Here is an 18,685-nt window from a genome sequence, read left to right as displayed (position 1 = left end):
CAACCATGCTACCTTGCACGTCTCTATCTTGACGTGGGAAGTCCACGACCAACTACTGCCTCATGTTTGTTTTCAGTCTGTTGGTGTTTCTCAGTGTCAAGGAAGGCGACACCCGCTGAAGGACTGTTCCAATGTCAAAGATCCTTCCGAGTTTCACGAAGGACTGAGTCCTTCTTTCAGAGAAATTCGGAGGATGCATAAAGTCTCTGTAGGTGTTTCTTAAGGTCAAGGATGGATCCTCAAACGACCGAATTTGAAGGATGCTACGTCATCGACCCCCGCCGAAAGACTGTTCCAATGTCAAGGATCCTTCCGAGTTTCACAAAGGACTGAGTCCTTCTTTCAGAGTAATTCGAAGGATGCATGTGTGGATCCTCCGCGGGTATAAAATCCCCACAATGCTTTGCACAGTACACGATTTGCTGGAAGTGAGGGTGGGGCCTCGTCAGTGAAACCTGCGCCAGCAGAGCTCGGCAGGATTAAGAGGTCATTTATTTGTATTAATGTCTCCGCCAGTTTTTATCATACAAGCGTGAAAAAATATTGACAGAAACCTCACAATTTACACTTTACAATGTGTCCATTGCCACATAATGGGATTTTTTTTAAATAACGTGATTTTGATTTAGATAAAACACAGCAGAGATGGAGTGCTAATATGGATCACTTTGAAATGACAGAGTGATTCTGTGTGTGAGTCTGTGTTCATACTGTTAATGATAATTTGCTATGGTCTTCCAGCAATGGCCTCAAATGTTTGCTTCATATCAATCCAAGGTACAATATTTACTGGGGTTATTAACAGAGCATTGGCTTGGGCAAAAGCAATTTATTGAAGTCAGTCTGTCTGGTCTTATGAAGATTTTGTTAGCAAGATGAGGCTGTGTTTGACCACCCAGGTTTTCAAGGGAATGCATCTAACTGTCTGTAAAGTCTTTGGCAGGGAAACAGGATTGTGGCTGATTACTCTGTTGATTTTGGACCTATTCTGCTGAGTGGAACAAGGAAGCCTTATGGGAAGTGTTTGTAAAATGATTAAATGAGCAAATGAGGGATAAATGAACCTGCTGACCTGTATTCTTTGGTTTTCCTTGCCATTTGGATTGACAATCATTTAGGCTTCATAACTTACAAAAGTGAAAAAAGGGAGATTAAAACTAGATAAATCAGCTAAAAGGAGACTAAAACTAAGTAAAATGGCTAAAAAAGTGCAAAAAGTAGGTAAAACATAGCTAAAAAGGTGACTAACAGTAGGCTATAAACCATCTACATCATGGTCACATGAATTGACATCCCTACCACAATAAGGCTGTAAAGCTATGTTTGCTGTGATGACATTCTGTAGTCTAGTTTAGCTACTTGTTAGCAACCATCTTTTTTTTTAAAGACAAATGCAAGCTTCCAAATGAATGATTGGGTTATTACAGATCTATTTAATGCTGTAAAACAAAATGTGAAAGTCTCTAAAGGAGAGTCCTAAAATGCTAACTCATTTCCGGGTCTTATTACTCATTTCTGGGGCACTCTATCGCTGAGTCCCTGATTTTTCCTATTTCCTGTTTTCCTGAAACTGGGATGATTTCTTTATTACACTGAGGCGTCCACAGTTGACCTTGGGGCGGAATATATTTTGTACAAAAAATAAAGATAAGGGGTGAGAATTACAATTCTGCAATTATTGAAAAAGTCCTTAATAAAGATCATGAACAAATGCTTTCTATATGAAAATGTCCTATTGTATGTTGCCATCCATTTAAGCAGACCCAAAAACTTCTGTCAGGCCTAAAGCACTCAAACAGGCTAAATAAAGTGCACCTGAAAAGGGCACCTTAGCGGACATCATCCCTTTACTTTTAGTTTAGTTATATTGCGCACGTGTAATACTGGTTAGTTCCCACTAGGTAAGAGAGCCTGTCCCAGTCTTTATTTAATAGCTTTGTTTATAGCTGTGTAGTCAAGATCAGAATAAAGGCCAAGTTCAAGGGGGCCACTGGGGCAGAAAGTAGGGAAGGGGCCATTGCCTCTCCAATTTATGCCCCTGGCACACGTGTTTTAAGTCGAGGATCACAGCTGGAGTGATTCCATTGCAAGATGGTCTCTAGTTTTAGTCTCCCTTTAGTTTCACCTCATTTTAGTTTCCTTTTTTGTGAATGTTCCACCATGTTCTTCAGCTACTCATCAGCAAGTCTGTCTGGTGTAGCATACAATGGTTTCTATTTTATATAGCTCGACCTTTCAATTGACTTTGCTGTAGTTTACTTGATTAAAGCCCCTTTTTTGCTGTTGTCCATTCGTCCACCAGATGCCCTCGAACTTTCCCTTCCGTCCTCAACACCTGACTGTCCCACCCATCCACCCATCTGTTCCCATTTCCCTAATCTACCCTGAAGTTGCATGGCCTTCCCCACTCACTCCCTCATAAGCCTCTCGGTTCATAAACTGAAAAATGTGTGACTGTATGTCTTTCCTGAGAATCTACACTCCTTGTGACTTTATTAGGTACACTCATACAATCTAATGCAATCCAGTGCAATAGCTCTGCCACATATTCAGTGTCAGAAATTAGCAAGGGCCACGGGCCATTTGGCCCGCAATTTATCCAAGAATGCCCCCAAAAGCCATGTTCCGGGGGCCAAAATTGCCCCCAAAATATTTTGTTAATTTCATACCCTGCACATATTCCACCTCTCCCAAGCTGATAATGACAGTTTACATTTATGTAGAAAGACACATGTTTGTATGTCATGCCATTATTTTGTGCAAGTCTGAAGGATTGTTCCTGTTTCGTACTGCAACACTGCAACATCAGCAGACAGTTAAGGTTAAGGGAAGTTCGGTACTATATCTGTAAGAGAAGTGGGAGAAACCGAGGATCGGAGACAGGTTGGGGACATATCATCTGGAGGGCAGTGTGACGGGGGGTCACACCAACTGAAAACTGTTGTTATCTATGAAGTCTATACTTGGTAGATTAGGAGAACTGAAACAGTTGAAATTTCAATGCCCACCTATGCTGTATAAAAACTTGAAGTTGTTACTCCTCAGGGAGCCTTTTCTCTGTAACCTCATCTTGTGTGTTGCACTGTGAAACGCTCCTTCTTGTACAAGAAAATAAATTCTGTTAAACTTTGATATTTCGGCTCCGGTCTCTATTGTTTTAAAAGTCATTACGAAGAAATTCTTTTGACATTGTAGGAGGCTAAAGGTAATGTTAATGGACAAAACGTCATCAATAAAATGCTTAATGTACAGCTGATGGATTTAATATATGGTGTGTAGTGGCTATTTGTATATAATCTTAAACTTGAAACAAACTTGAAATCTTGAAAGGCCTCTTATGCTCTATAGGGATGACTTGTACACAAAAGTCTATGGGTTTTTGAATTTCTCATGTTTATTTAACCTTAGCAGTCATGCAAACAAAGAAAGCATGGCTCTGTCTGCCCCTGTTGCTCTGGTAAAACAACAGACACCCTCTCAGGTACATGCTGATCCCATACCTGCCTGTGTATGTGCCCATACTGCTGCCCAGTCCTTTCAAAATAAACTAATTAACAAAAACAAATAGCTAGACAAGAAAATATCTAACGTTAATCTACATAAAGTGACTATCTAGAATAAATCAAACACTTAAAACAAATAATAAACAGCTCCAACATGGTTCATGACTGTGGAAGAAAGCTGGAGAAGGTCCATTCCTCTCCACACAGAGGAGCCATAAAACAGTGAGATTTTTGATATCAGTGTATTAACAGGCTGCTCGCTCAGTGTGTGATGTGCACTTGACGTGTGACCTGAGACCCTGTGTCCTCATATGAGGACATCACATTTTGGGTTTACTTGATCTTAGACTTTATTCTGCTTAACTTAGACCTGTTATCCTTGTTCGTGGACACTTTTTATGTCATCTAATGGTAGTAAGAGCACAATACACTAATCCATGTAAAAACAAGATGGCAGCCATCTTTGCGAAGTCAGTCTGCAGCCGATCCCGACACAAAAATGGACAAGGTCCAAAACCTGATCACATTTTATGGTAGAAACTAATAATGTTCATACTTTGATATGGCAACACATTTGACCAATTTTGGCAACAGTAACAAGTTAGGTTACTGTTAACAGGGAAGTACTTGTTTGAAGACATGAGGACTTTATTATCGTCTTGTTTGAGGATATTAGGACTTAGTTATTGTTGACAACTTCTAGTATTTTATACTTATTGGGTCCTACTGATCCCAAATAGCTAGGAGAAATTAAAAAAGCATACCAAACAAAAGTTTGGGTCTCAGGAGGCTATAATGATTAAGGTTAATATGATGGGTTACTTTTATTTGTAAAGGCAGAATTTATGGCTGAGCAGCTGTTGTGAAATACTGTAAATGACTAATGTTAATCGAAAACAGTTCTAGGGAAACAGGGCTCAGGACGGCTGACTAAGAATTCCAGTTCATCACACTGTGCCTCATGCCACTCCTTTTCCATCTACAGCACAGATGATATAAAAATGAAGCGACCAACTGACCTTCACTTCTGCCCACAGACTGACTGGTGTGACATTCAAGACCGTAAGTACTCTGTTGGTTTCATACATCACTGTGCAAGAGTAGTTTGATGCAGAGTTATTGCAGGATGCAGTTAAATCTGTTTATAAAAGATACATCAGGCTCAATTTGGTGGATTCAGTACAAATTATTATTTTATTTTCTATGTAGGAAGCAAAAGAAGAGCATCCACTCAGATATACCCCTTTTCCACCAAAATTGGCGTGTGTACGCAGGCTTTTTAAACACGAGTAAACCTGCTAAAAATAGGTCTCTTTTCCCATTGCCAGTAGATCCGTGCTGTGTACACAGTTCTGCAGCAGACTATTGCGACTTTTTGTGTGGTTTTTGTTTTGTGTGTGTCATGTTCAACATCATGGACAGGCCAGGTCAGTAAACGGTAGAATGGAGCAAAGAGGCTAGTGAAAATGTTGCCGTGGTTATTTCTTTTTATATATATAACTTTTTCAGTCTCTCCTTCAAACTGGGTGCCAACTAATTTGCATCGATGTTTAAGCACTGCTTGAATAGAGATGGATAGTATTTTATGACAGCGCATCATTGCATCTTGCCTGTAAAGGAGCTAAAATTAATGCATTCACCCAGGTGATGTGTCCCCATGTGTGCTGGTCGGAGCAGAGGTGATAAATACCTATGCCTACTGCAGAGTCTTTTGACCCGGGTGTGAATGCTGATTAAAACCTTTCCTATTGCATTAAAAAGCCAGATGTTAGCAGGTATTAGTGCGTTTTTCTGGTGCAGCACAAAATATATGCCAAAAATGTGTTTTCAGTGTATTTCCAGTATTTTTTTAATCCGAATATTTCAGATTTAATTGTTTTTGTTCATTGGTTTCAGAATCATGAGCAGGAACTACTTGTCCAAAAATGATGAGCTCCGCAGGGGAGACTACCTGCTGTCCAACAACGGACAGTGGAAGGCTATTTTCCAGGTGAGAATCTCACTTTAAAGTTAAATGCTATGGTAGCTTATGACTACATATTTTGCTGTGATATTGTTTGGACAACAGTCCGATGTCTCTTTTTTTCTGCCTACAGGATGATGGTAACTTTGTCATCTATGGCTGGAAGCCTGTGTGGGCTTCAGACACTTATGGATCAGACGCTCAGCGCCTGTGCATGCAGGCTGACTGCAACCTGGTCATGTACAACAAGTGTGATGAACCCAGGTGGCATACAAACTCTGCCAAATCTGACTGCAACATGTGCCGTCTTCAACTGACCGATGACGGCAAACTGGTGGTGAACAGGGAATGTGATGAAATCTGGAGCTCTGCTGAGTCTAAAGGCATGAAGTAATGTCTTACCATGACATCACAAAGCTTTTTAAATTGAATGCTTTGCAAGAGAAAGTCCTCTTTGGATGTCAGCGTGAATAAGAGTAAACCTGCCTGCCATGTAATCTGGTATCAAATAAAAGCTCTTTTTCACAATGTATAAATGTGTTTTTCTCTTTGTACTTTCTACTACTTGTGCTAACTGGTTATCTTCAACAGTTCTACTTGTTAGGCAAATAGATAAAGAGACAGAAATTCAAATTACATCTGAACTGTTAACCAGTGTTGATCTGATACAGTTTCCACTAAGTGAGACAATGTGGCATAAAAGAGCAAAACCACAGTTTTTACAAGACTTTCCCACAGAAACCTCACAGTCGTCGTTAACGAGCCCCTGGGACGGATATGCAAAGGGCCCCACCACCTCCCCTACACAGGAGCATGACACACTCTGACTCTGTGGTGGTTTTGTGTCTCCTTGTAGTTATTATGCATCTTCTTGTGATTTAGTGTCTCCTAGTGGTCTCTTTGTAGTCGTTTGGGTCTTTTTGAGGTTATTTTGTGTCACATGGAGGTTATTTTGTGTTTCCTTTTGGTTTCTCTGTGGTTGTTTTGTGTCCATTTGTGGTCGTTTTGTGACTGTTATGCCTGTTTTGTGGTTATTGTGAGTATCCTCCTGGTCAGTACATATTAATATGAGTGACATTTTGCAAGTGAAAGCCAGGGGACCCCCCACTGACACTTGTGTCCCCAGGGTCCGTGTTCAGCAGGCCTGTTCAGTATGGAATAGACATAAACAAAATTTGATATTAAGTTTTAACTTGTAGATGCGTAAAATATTTAGGTCCAAAGAATATACAAAAAAAATCAGATATAAGACAAACCCATTAGTGAAAACATTAAATGGTAAAACAACTAACAACACATAGTCCCATCATTCAGTAGAGGCCTGCTGACGCCTCAGTACCACAGGACATGCATGTAACATGACTAAGATTCTTTTATCAGTGTCCATAAAGAGTGAGTTCAGTTCAGTTCAGTGGAGTCATGTCCATATTTCTCACAGGTATCCTGTGTAAGAGGGCACAGTATTTGTTCTTCATTTTCAATGATTCGCCACGAGACGAGTTGAAACAGGCAGCTACTTGCAATGCACCGTTCTTCAATGTTGTGAAAACCTCACACACCTATGCACCTAGATGAGACAGTGTCATCATCTCTATGCAACAACTCTCCGTACCTCCGTTCTGATTTTCAGCTTTTCAGATTTATTTTGTGGCTGATTATAATTTGTAGCTTCTTAATTTACAGGTGACACCATCAGCCAGCTTGAGTCAAGCTCAGACCGGCCAGTTCACACCACTGCAACTTTTCTCTGTAACGTTCTAAAACGGTTTATTCTTGTTGTGAATCTTTGATCTGACCTGGGCTTAAGAATGAGCCATTTATATCTGCATAGGGAGCAGGGCCTTGTCTATAGAGATCGCCATGTTGCACCGGCATGTTTCTACGGACGCCCAGAACGGACAAACCAAACACTGGCTCTCTGGTACATTATGACTTACTTAGGACTCAAAACTTAAAGTTTAGGACTTGGGACTTGCCTGCCCCTCACTTGTGACTTGCAGACCAATGACTTGGAGCCAACTCTGCAGTATACCACAGTGTGCCCCCATCTCAAGCAAGCCATCAAATGCAAATATTATTAAGTAAATATATTAATTTCTGAAGAACCGTTTCTACACAATATCATGTTACAAATTTTGCTCCAGTTGTAATATCAAAGCAGAACCACTAGATGGCAAACAAAGCTCATATTTTAACAGCTCTTATCAAGTAACACCAATTTCTGCTTGATACTTAGCATTACACACTGAGTACCGTAATCTTTCTGGATTGGGCTCAAGAGGAAACCAAATACATAGACAGACAGTGCTGCTGCAGGTTTTACCTTTGAGGGCTGCATCTCTGATCAGCATTGATAGATATGATCTTTTCCGCAGGGTTGAGGGTTTGGCAATAGCTATTTAGTCTCTCAGTAAATCACTCAGAGCAGGGGCAGTTATAATAAAGATAAAGATAAGTCTTTAAATAAAGGGTCCATCATAAACAGAGCAACAAACAAACAGTGTCCATTTCATGAGCCAACAGTGGCAACTTTCTCTATGACTCCATGTTTCCCTTTTTTGTCAATATCTAAATAATCTTAGATCAGCCCTGAGGGGTCAAGGACAAAAAAAATCTTACACCCTCTGTCCTCAACTTATCAAAAATGTCCCTATAAACACTTTAGACTGTCCAGTGCAGTTTATTTTTCAGTCGTTCTCTCCTAAAATTTAAAAAAAAAAATTTTTAAAAAAAGTTTTGCCCCTTTGTGAAGTGGGGAGGTGGCCTTTAACATGTCTGCCTGAAGGAGCCTGTCATCCCATAATCGGATCGTAGGCGACAATTAGATTATTAATATTATTTCAAAGTGGGAAATTTATTGTTTTTTGGCATGCATTTATGATTGTATGAACTGAGCAGTGTTAATAACATAGAGTTTCTCATTGACAAAAACCTGGGCTTTAAATTAGGGTCTTAATACATGTTTACTCATTTTACAAATGTGCCCCCTCTCCTTTATAACGTTGCTCCCAATGACAGATGGCAATAATGTAAATTGGGGGGGGGGGGGATTGTTATTAAATAGTTAAAAATATTATTTTCCTCAATTATCTATTTTTCCTTCTTTGTCTCTAGATGTTTATTTGTTGCATTACTCTCGACTGTAATGGGACTGAGGGTTTCTTTTTACAAACTGTGTATCAGAATCAGAATAAGGTTTATTACCAAGTAGGTTTTCACTTATAGGGAATTTCACACACACGCATACACATACTCCCTAATACGCATACATACACAAACACACTCCCACTTCATTATTCTATTTTTTATTATTTTATGTTTTTGGTTGATTCACATTGCTTATTTTATGTTTGCTTCTTCACCCTTTGTTTGCCTGCTTGTTTACTTACGTGACTTTTGTATTTGCTTATTATGCTTACTGAGGTGAGATTCCTTTCATAATCTCACCTACACAACTTGTTCTTCTTTTGTTGTTGTATATTTCTGTTAAACCTAAACCTACACTGCAACAGTGTACAACATAAATATAGAATGGAAAGAATACAGTAAAAATATGAACAACAACAACAAACAATAAATATGTAGCCATTACAGAATGTGAAAGCTACAGTTTTGTGCAGGATGTGCAAAAACATATGCAAAAAATACATTTATCAAGGGATGTGAAGAGTATATATTTAAATATTCAAAGTTTCAAAACACAGTCCCTGAAGTGGTGTACAGAAAGTAGTCCAACACAAACACATAGGATACAACACACACAGTGCAGGACAGAGCTGTAACTCCTACACTACACTGTAAATCATGGAAAAAGAAGACAGTGATGTGACATCTTGGGTTACGTGAGTAAATGGAACTAATGACAGTCTGTATCTATCGGTGCTACCTTTGTGGAGACTAAACTTCCTCTCTAATCGAAGCATCTGGACTCAACATGTGAAGGATGTTTAGAGTCCAAAACAATAGTCGGTGGCTTTGGGCCTCACTTTATACAAGTGCCGAAGGTCATGAAAGGTAGCACCAGAAATCTTACAACACAGCTCGACAGTTCCAGCAAATCATAGAAAAAGAAAGGAAAGACCCAGTAAAAGAATAAAACATTTTCACAAGTGTCATGTCCACATTAAACTTCTCAACTTTCTTCAAAACATACGGCATATTTGCATCAAATTTAAGCTTTTCGTCTAGGGCTGTGACCAAATAGGTTACTTATGATGCTGTACTGCTGCTTCTGCACGTTCTAGATCTTATATCTTCCCATGTATACTTCCACAAGATCTTCATGTGAATGTGCTCTTTAAAGTATCAGTAGCCCCCCTTTGCCTTTACTTGCAAAATAATAAGAGTAATTATAATAATAAACTTCATTTATATAGCACTTTTTATACAAGAAATGAGGGCAGTAGAAGCACTGAGTGCTACACATGAAAACAGAGTGAACATAAAACAGAACTGATTCATAACTCATAGAGTTGTAAACTATAAATCATGAAATCAAGTAAGAATTTAAGAGCTGCAGCAGTGTGAAGCGTAAAAAGAAAGGGTTTCAGACAGAAAGTCAGAGCTAGTTAAAGGCTAAAGTGAACAGATATGTTTCTAGCTTTCTTTTAAAAATATTTAGCAAGCTAGCCTCCCTGATACCTAAAGGTAATGTGTTCCATAGCTTTGGGGCGTCACTGACAAAGGCTGCATCCCTGATCTTCTTCCGGCTGTTTCTGGGAACCTCCAATAAACCAGCAGCAGATGATCGCAGTGTTCTTGGAGACAAATAGTTAACAAGCGAGTTAGCGATGTAGCTCGGTCCCAGCCCATGTAGGGCTTTGTATACAAGGAGGACGACCTTAAAATCAATTCTAAATGTAACAGGAAGCCAGTGCAGAGCAGCTAAGACTGACCTGATGTGATCTCTCCTCTTGGTTCTGGTTAAGATTCAAATCTCAAAATAACATGTATTGACCAGGAAGAGACACAAAATGAGCACAAAGAGATGCAAAGGAACTGCAAAGAGACATGAAATAACTACAAAGTGGGTAAAACCACCACAAAGAGACACAACATTACCTCAGTGAGACACAATATCACACCAAAGAGACACAAACGGCAAATAGATGTGTGATGACTACAAAGAGACACAACACCACCACAAAGTCTGTAGCCCGTTTTACACAGAGATAGGGCTGCAACACCGTCCCTTCTTCATGCCGCCTGATTTATAGAACATTTTAGTCCTAGAAGAATCTTATTCTTTAACAAAAAGGTCTGTCTCTGTAGGGATCCTTCCTATAACATCGTCAGACACTGAATAACAATCTGGGCCTTACAGTAGCCCTTCTGTGCGGAGTTTGCATGTTCTCCCAGTGTCAGCGTGGGTTTTCTCAGGGTACTCCAGCTTCCTCCCACAGTCCAAAGACATGCAGGTAACTCTAAATTGGCTGTAGACGTGAATGTGAGTGTGAATGGTTGTCTGTCTCTATGTGTCAGCCCTGTGATAGTCTGGTGCCCTGTTCAGGGTGTACCCTGCCTCTCACCCACTGTCAGCTGGGATAGGCTCCAGCTCCAACCCTCAAGAGGATAAGCGGTTATGGAAATTAATGAATGAATGTTGACAATATTTTCGGATGTATAGAGTGATGAAAAGAGAAATCCAAAACTCTCTTCTGTAAAAAACTTTGGGTCTGATATGACAACACAGAGAAACAAGAACCTGGCTTTATCCAAGGTTCAGATTTCTGTTCTGGAAATGTTTGCAAACTAGTGCATAATTAACTAGATAGTTCCTAATTTGCATATTTAAACATGCAATTTCAGAAAACGTGTACATATAAGATAAAAAATATATGTAAAATAAGTTTTAACAAATTATCGTGGGGAAGTTTCATGGTGGTGTCTACTAACCCTATTCACCTGGATAGCATGATAAAAATATTAATTACAAAACAACAACTGCGCCCCAGTCTGGCCTCTGATTCAAAGGTTTGATTTGCTTCAGACTGAGGTGGGGGTCAAACTTGTGTGGCTGTTGTTTCATCTTCCAAGAGGCTCGGTGCCTAACCTGAATACCCCGTGCGCACATACTGTTGCCTTTACGGTACTGCGCTCCATCTCTGCGCACCGTGCCTGGCAGGAGCTCTCGGTTTCAGATCTAACAACACCGACAATGAGGCGTGTGTGGAAGATGGTCGGAAAATGAGCGCTCCCTCATAAAACAGACGGTATCCGAGGCAAGCAATGAGCGGTGTGGACCCACCGGGCATCGTTTCGCTTCACCCACCAAGCTCTCACCCCCGCGGTGCTTCACCGTGAACACACACATATGCTGAAAACCATTTCGCAACCTATTTTGCATGCAGTCTACAGGGCGCATGAAGTCTGGATATATTTTTACACCCTGTTCAGCTCAGCCCAGCGACCTTGTAATGTGCACGCTGCTAGTTGTTATCTGAAGGAGGCGTGGGGTGCTCGTACAGACTGAGGAGCGCCTGTTTGGAGCAATATCAGTTTTTCTCTGCAGGATGTTTTGAGCGCCAAGGGGGCTGCGAGGTGTCGTCGGGGGGGTTTCTTCACTGCGCAGACAAGCGGCGGAGCGTCTCTGCGCTACCGCTCGTCTCGTCTGATCCACAACAAACACAGCAGACAGTTGAGGGAGGGAAGGGGGCGCAGAGGCGGAGAAGGACTCTGGTGGAGGAAATCTGGAAATATACGGCGTTAAAATGACGATGTCCGTCCCGGAGAGGAAATCAGGATCGGAGGGGAAGGAGGAGGAGAGCGAGGATGAGAGTGAGATCTTGGAGGAGAGCCCGTGCGGCCGGTGGCAGAAACGGAAAGAGCAGGTTGGTCTGGCGGTGTGTGTGTGTGTGTGTGTGTGTGTGTGTGTGAGCGTTTCATTAAAACGCACCTAATTTGCTCTTTGATCAGGAAATAAATCAAGTTGCCTCATCTGATCGCGCTGGACATCCTCTGTTATGCAATTGTTGAGCCGAGCCGAGGTATTATTGCCCCATGGTGTTTGCACCACCATAAATCTGACACAGTGACAGATCCGTTGATCTGCTTAGCCCACATAAAGTCTATCTCAGTGTGACAGGAATAGTTTGCTTATTTCACACCACCACTGCTGTTTTTTTGCATCTTGAGGATTTCTGCTCCCATGGGATCTGGAGTTTATGATCTGACTCTTAATACAGGCTTGCAAATCACACTAACATGATGTGGGCGTGTCCAACAAGTCTGACACCTTCCCTTTATCACCTTAAATTACACGTTGCATTATAAAAGCATGCAGGTATGAGAGGAAGCTTTAGAGTTTTCAGCATAAGTCAAAATGTATTTAATATCCTTTTTAATCAAATACATAAATTGCAAGTCAAGCCCGTTGTATTTAGAGAACCAACTGCTGCCAGCTGACAAACATTTGCTTCTTACATGTGTTTTGCTTTTATATCATAAAGTGGATATTGCATAGTGATCAGTTCCTTTGAGTCAATACCTTTCTAACCTTTCAAGTTTTGATACTGTTGACCTACTTGTATATGAACTCTGGCAGATGTGTCCTAGTAAAGCTGCAGGATTTTGGTCACAATTGTCCCCCTGTCCTCTACCACCCAAAATGGTCTGCAGTCCAGTGCATTCAATTTGGCGAGGGAGTTAGTTGGTCACAGGTAGACTGAGGGTGCTTTTAGACCTGGAGTTCGTTTGCTTTGGACTGATTCAGGGACTAATTTTGTTACAAAGCTGCATAATTGCCTAGAGTTGGTTGGTGCTCGGCAGCATTTACAAGTGGACCAGATAAAATGCCTTGTGGGAGAAAGCTGCTATTGATTGGTCAGAATTTCCATGTGGGAAAAATCCAGGAAATAAACAAAACGTTGAAGAAGAGTACACTTGCAAGATAAATGTGACACTTTCTAATGTCACAATGGAGGGACAACTATGCAGGTTGATTTTAGCGCTGGTCATCGTGGACTATATTGCTGTCATTGTTCATTTTAGTCAAACCATACAGTTTGAAAACGAGGCGCGGCTCCGACTAGAAAACAATGTTTTGATGCACTGGATGCACCTCTCAGGAGGAGGCGCACATTAATAATCCTCCAGGACTGTAACATGCTCATGCTTGTTTAATACAAACAATGTTTAATGCGACTTAAGTTGGTTCAGGTTGGAACACGTTCTCACCACAAAGGAACTGCACCAGAGTTCATTTGTAACGTCCGCCTCTTTAAGAAGGTCTCGGTCTGGTTGTTTTGGTGCGCACTGTGTTCACACCTGCCCAAACGAACTTGAGTTAGATTGAACTAGAGATGCACCAATCCAGCTTTTTCATTTTCGATACCGATCCTGATGCTGTGGCTTTGAGTATCAGCCGATACCCAATACCGATCCGATACCATGGTTGACCTAAAAAGTTATATACCTTTACATGTAGAACAGAAAAGACTAGAGGCATCAGGCATTGATGACTACACAGTTCTTTCCTAAGATAAAATGAAACAAGATGAAACAGATTGATGCAGTGATGAACTATTTATTTTTAACAAAAATAAGCAAATAGTGTGAAATACCTCCACACAGCAGATTCTCTCCTTCGCTCCATGACGTATGACATAGCTCGCATCGCAATAGATTTAAAGTGAAAGGATCGCCTCAGGTATAGGTTGCATTTTCCAATACCCGATCCATCTATTTTGATGATATCGGGCCCGATATTTGATCCTGATAACGGATCGGTGCATCCCTAGATTGAACTGAACCAAACAGGGCAGGGCAACTAACACATTATTTTGACGTCCCATAACCCTTTTCCACCAAAATAAGCACATGTAAGTCGGTTTTTTAAACACAGGTAAACCCACTGAAATTAGACTATAGACTCTTTTCTAGTTGCTAGTAGACTAGAGCTGTGTACATGGCTCTGCAGGAGATTAGTATGCCTCTCTCTGTGTGGGCTTTTTTTTTTCATTTTTGGAGTGTCATGTTCGATGTTACGGACAGGCAAGGAAACAGGCTAGTAAACAGTAAAGAAGAGCATGGAGGCCAGTGAAATTGTTACGGTGGTTACTTCTTTTTATATATCTCTTATTTATTCAGTCTCTCTCAGTGCAGACTAATTTGGATCAATGTTTGAGTGCTGCTTGGACAGAGACGGGCGGTATTCTGTGGTGACACGTCATTGCATCCCGCTGGTAATGGAGCTAAAATTAGTGCGCTCATCCGGGTGTTGTGTTTCTATCAATGCCGATAAATACTCATAACTACTGCAGAAACATTTGGCCCAGGTGTGAATGCCGATTGTAACCTTTCCCATTACATTAAAAAGCCTGATGTTAGTGGGTAAAGGAGCTCCAGTTACCTCCGCAGCTTTGTGCTGCATTCATTAGTGATAGGTGAATATAAATGTGTGTATCTTTTTGGACGACTCTTTTTAGTGTCCAGTTTGTACCGGGTCAAACTGTCAAACATCTGACTGCTCATGAATCCCCGACTTTTCTCACTTTGACACTTGCTGTTATTTTAGGGTACTGTTCGCGCTGCCTGCTACTGTGAGTGAACACAAGGCGATTAAATTGGACTTGAATCAAGACCTCCACCAGCCAAGACCAATGCTGCATTCAAGTGCTCCTCATGATGGTCGTTCTTTAGACTTTTATGTGTTCATGAGCTTTATTTATAATGTGGAAACAATATAGACACTACAAAGATGAGTTATTTTTATTTATTTATATTTTTTTTAACGCTCCGAGCGCTTTTAACAACACGTTGATGACGAAGAGCAAAGGAAACGGATCAGGTGAGCCATTAAATACGATGTGGTATCAGAATAATCTGAAAAATGAGTTCTCAGTCATATGTCATTGCTCACCCGATTCATTTACTCTTCATTATCAACATGTTTAAACATTGAGCAGTAAAATACTTCTTTGCAGTGTCCATATTGTTTCCACATTACAACTTAAAGCACATGAACACATTGAAGTTGAAAGACCAACCATCCGAGGAGCATATGAATGCACAATAGGCATGTGGAGGTCTTGACTTGAGTCTGGTTCATTCAGAGTCAGTGTGCTGCACTCATTAGTCCATATTACAGATTTATGAGCACTTGACCCAGTACAAACTGGACAATAACAAGAGTCATTTAAAAAGGTTTGTGGGTTCATTTTTGCCCATCATTGGTTTGGGACTGTTGGTTGGACGAAACAGGCAATTATAAGAACCACCTTCGTTTGATTTAATGGTGATGTGAATTTAATGACAATTTATACACAATATGATGATGATGAATCAATTATTCAAGAAAAACAATCAGCGGATTAATTGATAATGAATGTAATTACTTGCAGTCCTGGAACCAACCAATAATAATTTTGATAATTGGTATGTCTACCGTTTATTATTTGATAGTTTGCTGTAGAAAATGTCATAGTTTTTTATTGTCTGACTAATACTCCAAAAATATTCCATTTACTGTCACCTGACACAAAAAACCCACCAATGATCCTCACAATTAAGAAGCTGGAAACAAGGAATGGTTTGTCAAACTACAGTTGCAGATCAATTTCCTGTCAATCCACTGACTTGAGTTATCAATTAATGTTTCCAGCTCTTATTTGATTTATATATCATAGAAATTTGCCTCAGGTAGATTTACAATCTATACAACATATGCTATATATCCTTAGACGCTCAATTCTGAGAAGGAAACTTTTAATAATACTGCAGGGTACAGGTCTCTGTCTGTCCTAGATCTTCAGCTGTATTTATGAGTCTGCCACCTTCCCATGTGATGGTCAGCACCAGTCCAGACAACACATTAGCAGCGTTAAATAAATTACCCAGTGGCCTTGCTTAAAGCTTCCTCACCCATAAATAATCCCATGTTTGTTTAATGTCAACATCAAAGTCTTGAAAGGCAGCGCAGTTATTATCAGGGAGAAGAAACAGACGTCTAAATGTCTTTTTGTGAAGCAGCGGGCGTCGGCTCCACTAACAGCTCCAGATAAGGCGGAATATTTAAGTTGAAGGTTATCTCTCGAACACACACGGCGTCCTCTTAACGCTGCGACCACCTCACATCACTGCTCTTTCCCCGCCATTGAGCATACACGACTCACCCCACCCTGGTGTTTTTCCATCTATTGATTACCCATGTGGGCTTCCTCTACTGTCACATGTCCATTTACCCCCCACTGGGAGCATCACTCAGTCAGGGCTGGCTGCTGTAGTAAAATCAATCATTTTCTGGTATTGGCATATGTCATGAAAGTAACATGATTAAATTTATGTTCAGTGTGATGACCTCTGTCCCACTGGTCTACATTATAGACAAAAGTCAGTATACAAAAACTTTAATAACTAATTTTATTTATTTTTAAGCACAATTTGCTCAGAAACTTTAATGTGAGGAAGATATTTTTTGAACAAAGCAAAAATATAGTGCTCTAACTAATTACTTTTTCTATTAAAACTCTATCAATTGTATGTCAGCTAAGGGAATTCCAAAATGGCCATCATAAGACTCTAAACACCAAGGTGACATTTTTAAATTGCTCATTTTGTCCAAACAATTCAGTATAAAATGGCATAACACTGACAAAATCAGCAAATTCCAGCATTTGAGAACCTTGAACCAGCAAATGTTGAACATTTTTGCTTCATAAATGGCTATTTTCTGTATTTTCTGATTGACGGATAGATTAATCGACCGATTATATCAGTGCTACTGCAATATGATCATGGTGGTACACTCCTATCCAAAGTCACTAAACAAGGCCTGCAACTAATGATTATTTTCATTTGTTGATTAATTTGATTATTTTCTCAATTGATACATTTTTTTTTTTAAATACATTGTCAGAAAACTGTGAAAAATGTCTTTTCCTTAAAGCCCAACGCAAAATAATTCCCTTATTTTCCCAAAACAATAAATATATTAAACACATAAAATAAAGTAAAGCAGAAAATCCACACAATAAGCAAGTTGGTTAAAGTTGGCATCAGTAGAAATCTGGAAAAGCTGAAAGTAAAAAGTTGGAATTTGAAAATACACTGTCACCCTGCAGCTCCCCCTGCTCTGTCCTAACCCCTTCTCACTAGATAACCATGGGCATATGCACATGCTTCACACAGTGACCCAGTTTTTCCCACACATTGATTTTTTAAATCTTATTTCATTGTACAGTGGCATACAGCTCATGTGTTCAGCTGCTGCAGCCGCTGACTGGAGGTCCAACTCCAGAGCTGCTGCCTGCTCCCCTTTGAGGTGATCTGTAGGAGGAGGACACACTGTAATTTGAGGCTCTAGCTAACGTTACCTACATGAACATAAACATGAAGTGGCAGCTGTGATCCTTTGGCTCCGGTTAGCAGAAAGCTAAACTATTAGCAGCATTTTCTGTCCATCTCTGAAACCTTTCACCAGTATCGACATATGTTTTATTTAGTTTATTGTCAGACTTTCTTTTTGATGAGGCTTTCTTCCTTTTTGGGTTGCTTCACAGTGTAGGCAGTTGTTAACAATTCTGGAACAGCAACTGTCTCTGTAGGATTCTCTGCCATTGAATTGGGCTTTCGCCAAAGGGGCGTGTGTGTGTCCCTTCGGGATTTGTAGAACAGCCAGTAGGAATGGCCTCTCCCTGAAATTACCTGTGATTGGCCAGTGTCTCAAGTCACAGCCTAGATTCTCTAAAGCCTGACATCAGAGCTAAGAGGAGGTGCAGAAGTTCTCTCAGACAGCTTGAATTACAATATGCTTAAAGTTTATTATGGGATTTTTGCCCAATGGCACTAAAGTTAAACTGCCTACCCCAGCTTTAAACAGTTAAGACAGTATCAAAGTATCTGTTGATTATTTTTTATCAATTAATCAACTAATAGTTTCAACCTTACAGCAGCAAATCCTCACATTTCAGATGCTGGAGTTTGCAAATTTGTAGCTATTTTGCTTGATAAATGACATTTTTGCAGATTAATCATCTGTTAATTGACAAATGAATGAATGAATGAATTGCAGCAGTATGAGCCGAGTCTATATTTCTGTTACTCTTGATGATGTTATGGGAGACGCACTTATTCACACCAGTTAAAACCCACAATTTTCTCGCACTGTGCCTCAGTCTCAGCGCTCACCTTGATGTAGCTTCCTGAGTACTTGTGCAGATTTGGCCTTGAATAAACATTTCTTTTAATAATGCAGAGCACAAAGCAAAACACTTGCATCAGT

At 40.2% G+C, this 18,685-nt stretch overlaps 2 protein-coding genes across 2 annotated transcripts in view; both read left to right on the top strand.

Moving 5' to 3' along the window:
- The first annotated feature begins 4,488 nt into the window (after positions 1–4,488).
- On the top strand, positions 4,489–5,975 carry LOC126397771 (uncharacterized). Its single transcript, XM_050056725.1, has 3 exons — positions 4,489–4,565; positions 5,400–5,493; positions 5,600–5,975. The coding sequence occupies exons 2-3, from the start codon at positions 5,404–5,406 to the stop codon at positions 5,858–5,860; spliced, it is 351 nt and encodes a 116-aa protein (XP_049912682.1). The 5' UTR covers positions 4,489–4,565; positions 5,400–5,403; the 3' UTR covers positions 5,861–5,975.
- Positions 5,976–11,594: 5,619 nt separating this feature from the next.
- The window catches only part of nrbp2b (nuclear receptor binding protein 2b), a 54,146-nt gene continuing 47,055 nt past the window's right edge, over positions 11,595–18,685 (top strand). The window contains exon 1 of the mRNA XM_050056559.1: positions 11,595–12,296. Within this exon, the coding sequence (XP_049912516.1) occupies positions 12,177–12,296 (120 nt within the window). The 5' untranslated portion in view covers positions 11,595–12,176. The remainder of the gene's footprint in view (positions 12,297–18,685) is intronic.

Source organism: Epinephelus moara, chromosome 11 (assembly GCF_006386435.1).
Source record: "Epinephelus moara isolate mb chromosome 11, YSFRI_EMoa_1.0, whole genome shotgun sequence".
Classification (NCBI taxonomy): domain Eukaryota; kingdom Metazoa; phylum Chordata; class Actinopteri; order Perciformes; family Serranidae; genus Epinephelus; species Epinephelus moara.
This window is presented reverse-complemented; position numbering and strand designations above follow the sequence as displayed.

Coding starts and splice junctions, on each gene's coding strand:
- LOC126397771 (XM_050056725.1), top strand. CDS start 5,404: ATGAGCAGGAACTACTTGTCCAAAAATGATGAGCTCCGCAGGGGAGAC. Junction 5,494..5,599: donor AGTGGAAGGCTATTTTCCAG/GTGAGAATCTCA, acceptor TTCTGCCTACAG/GATGATGGTAACTTTGTCAT.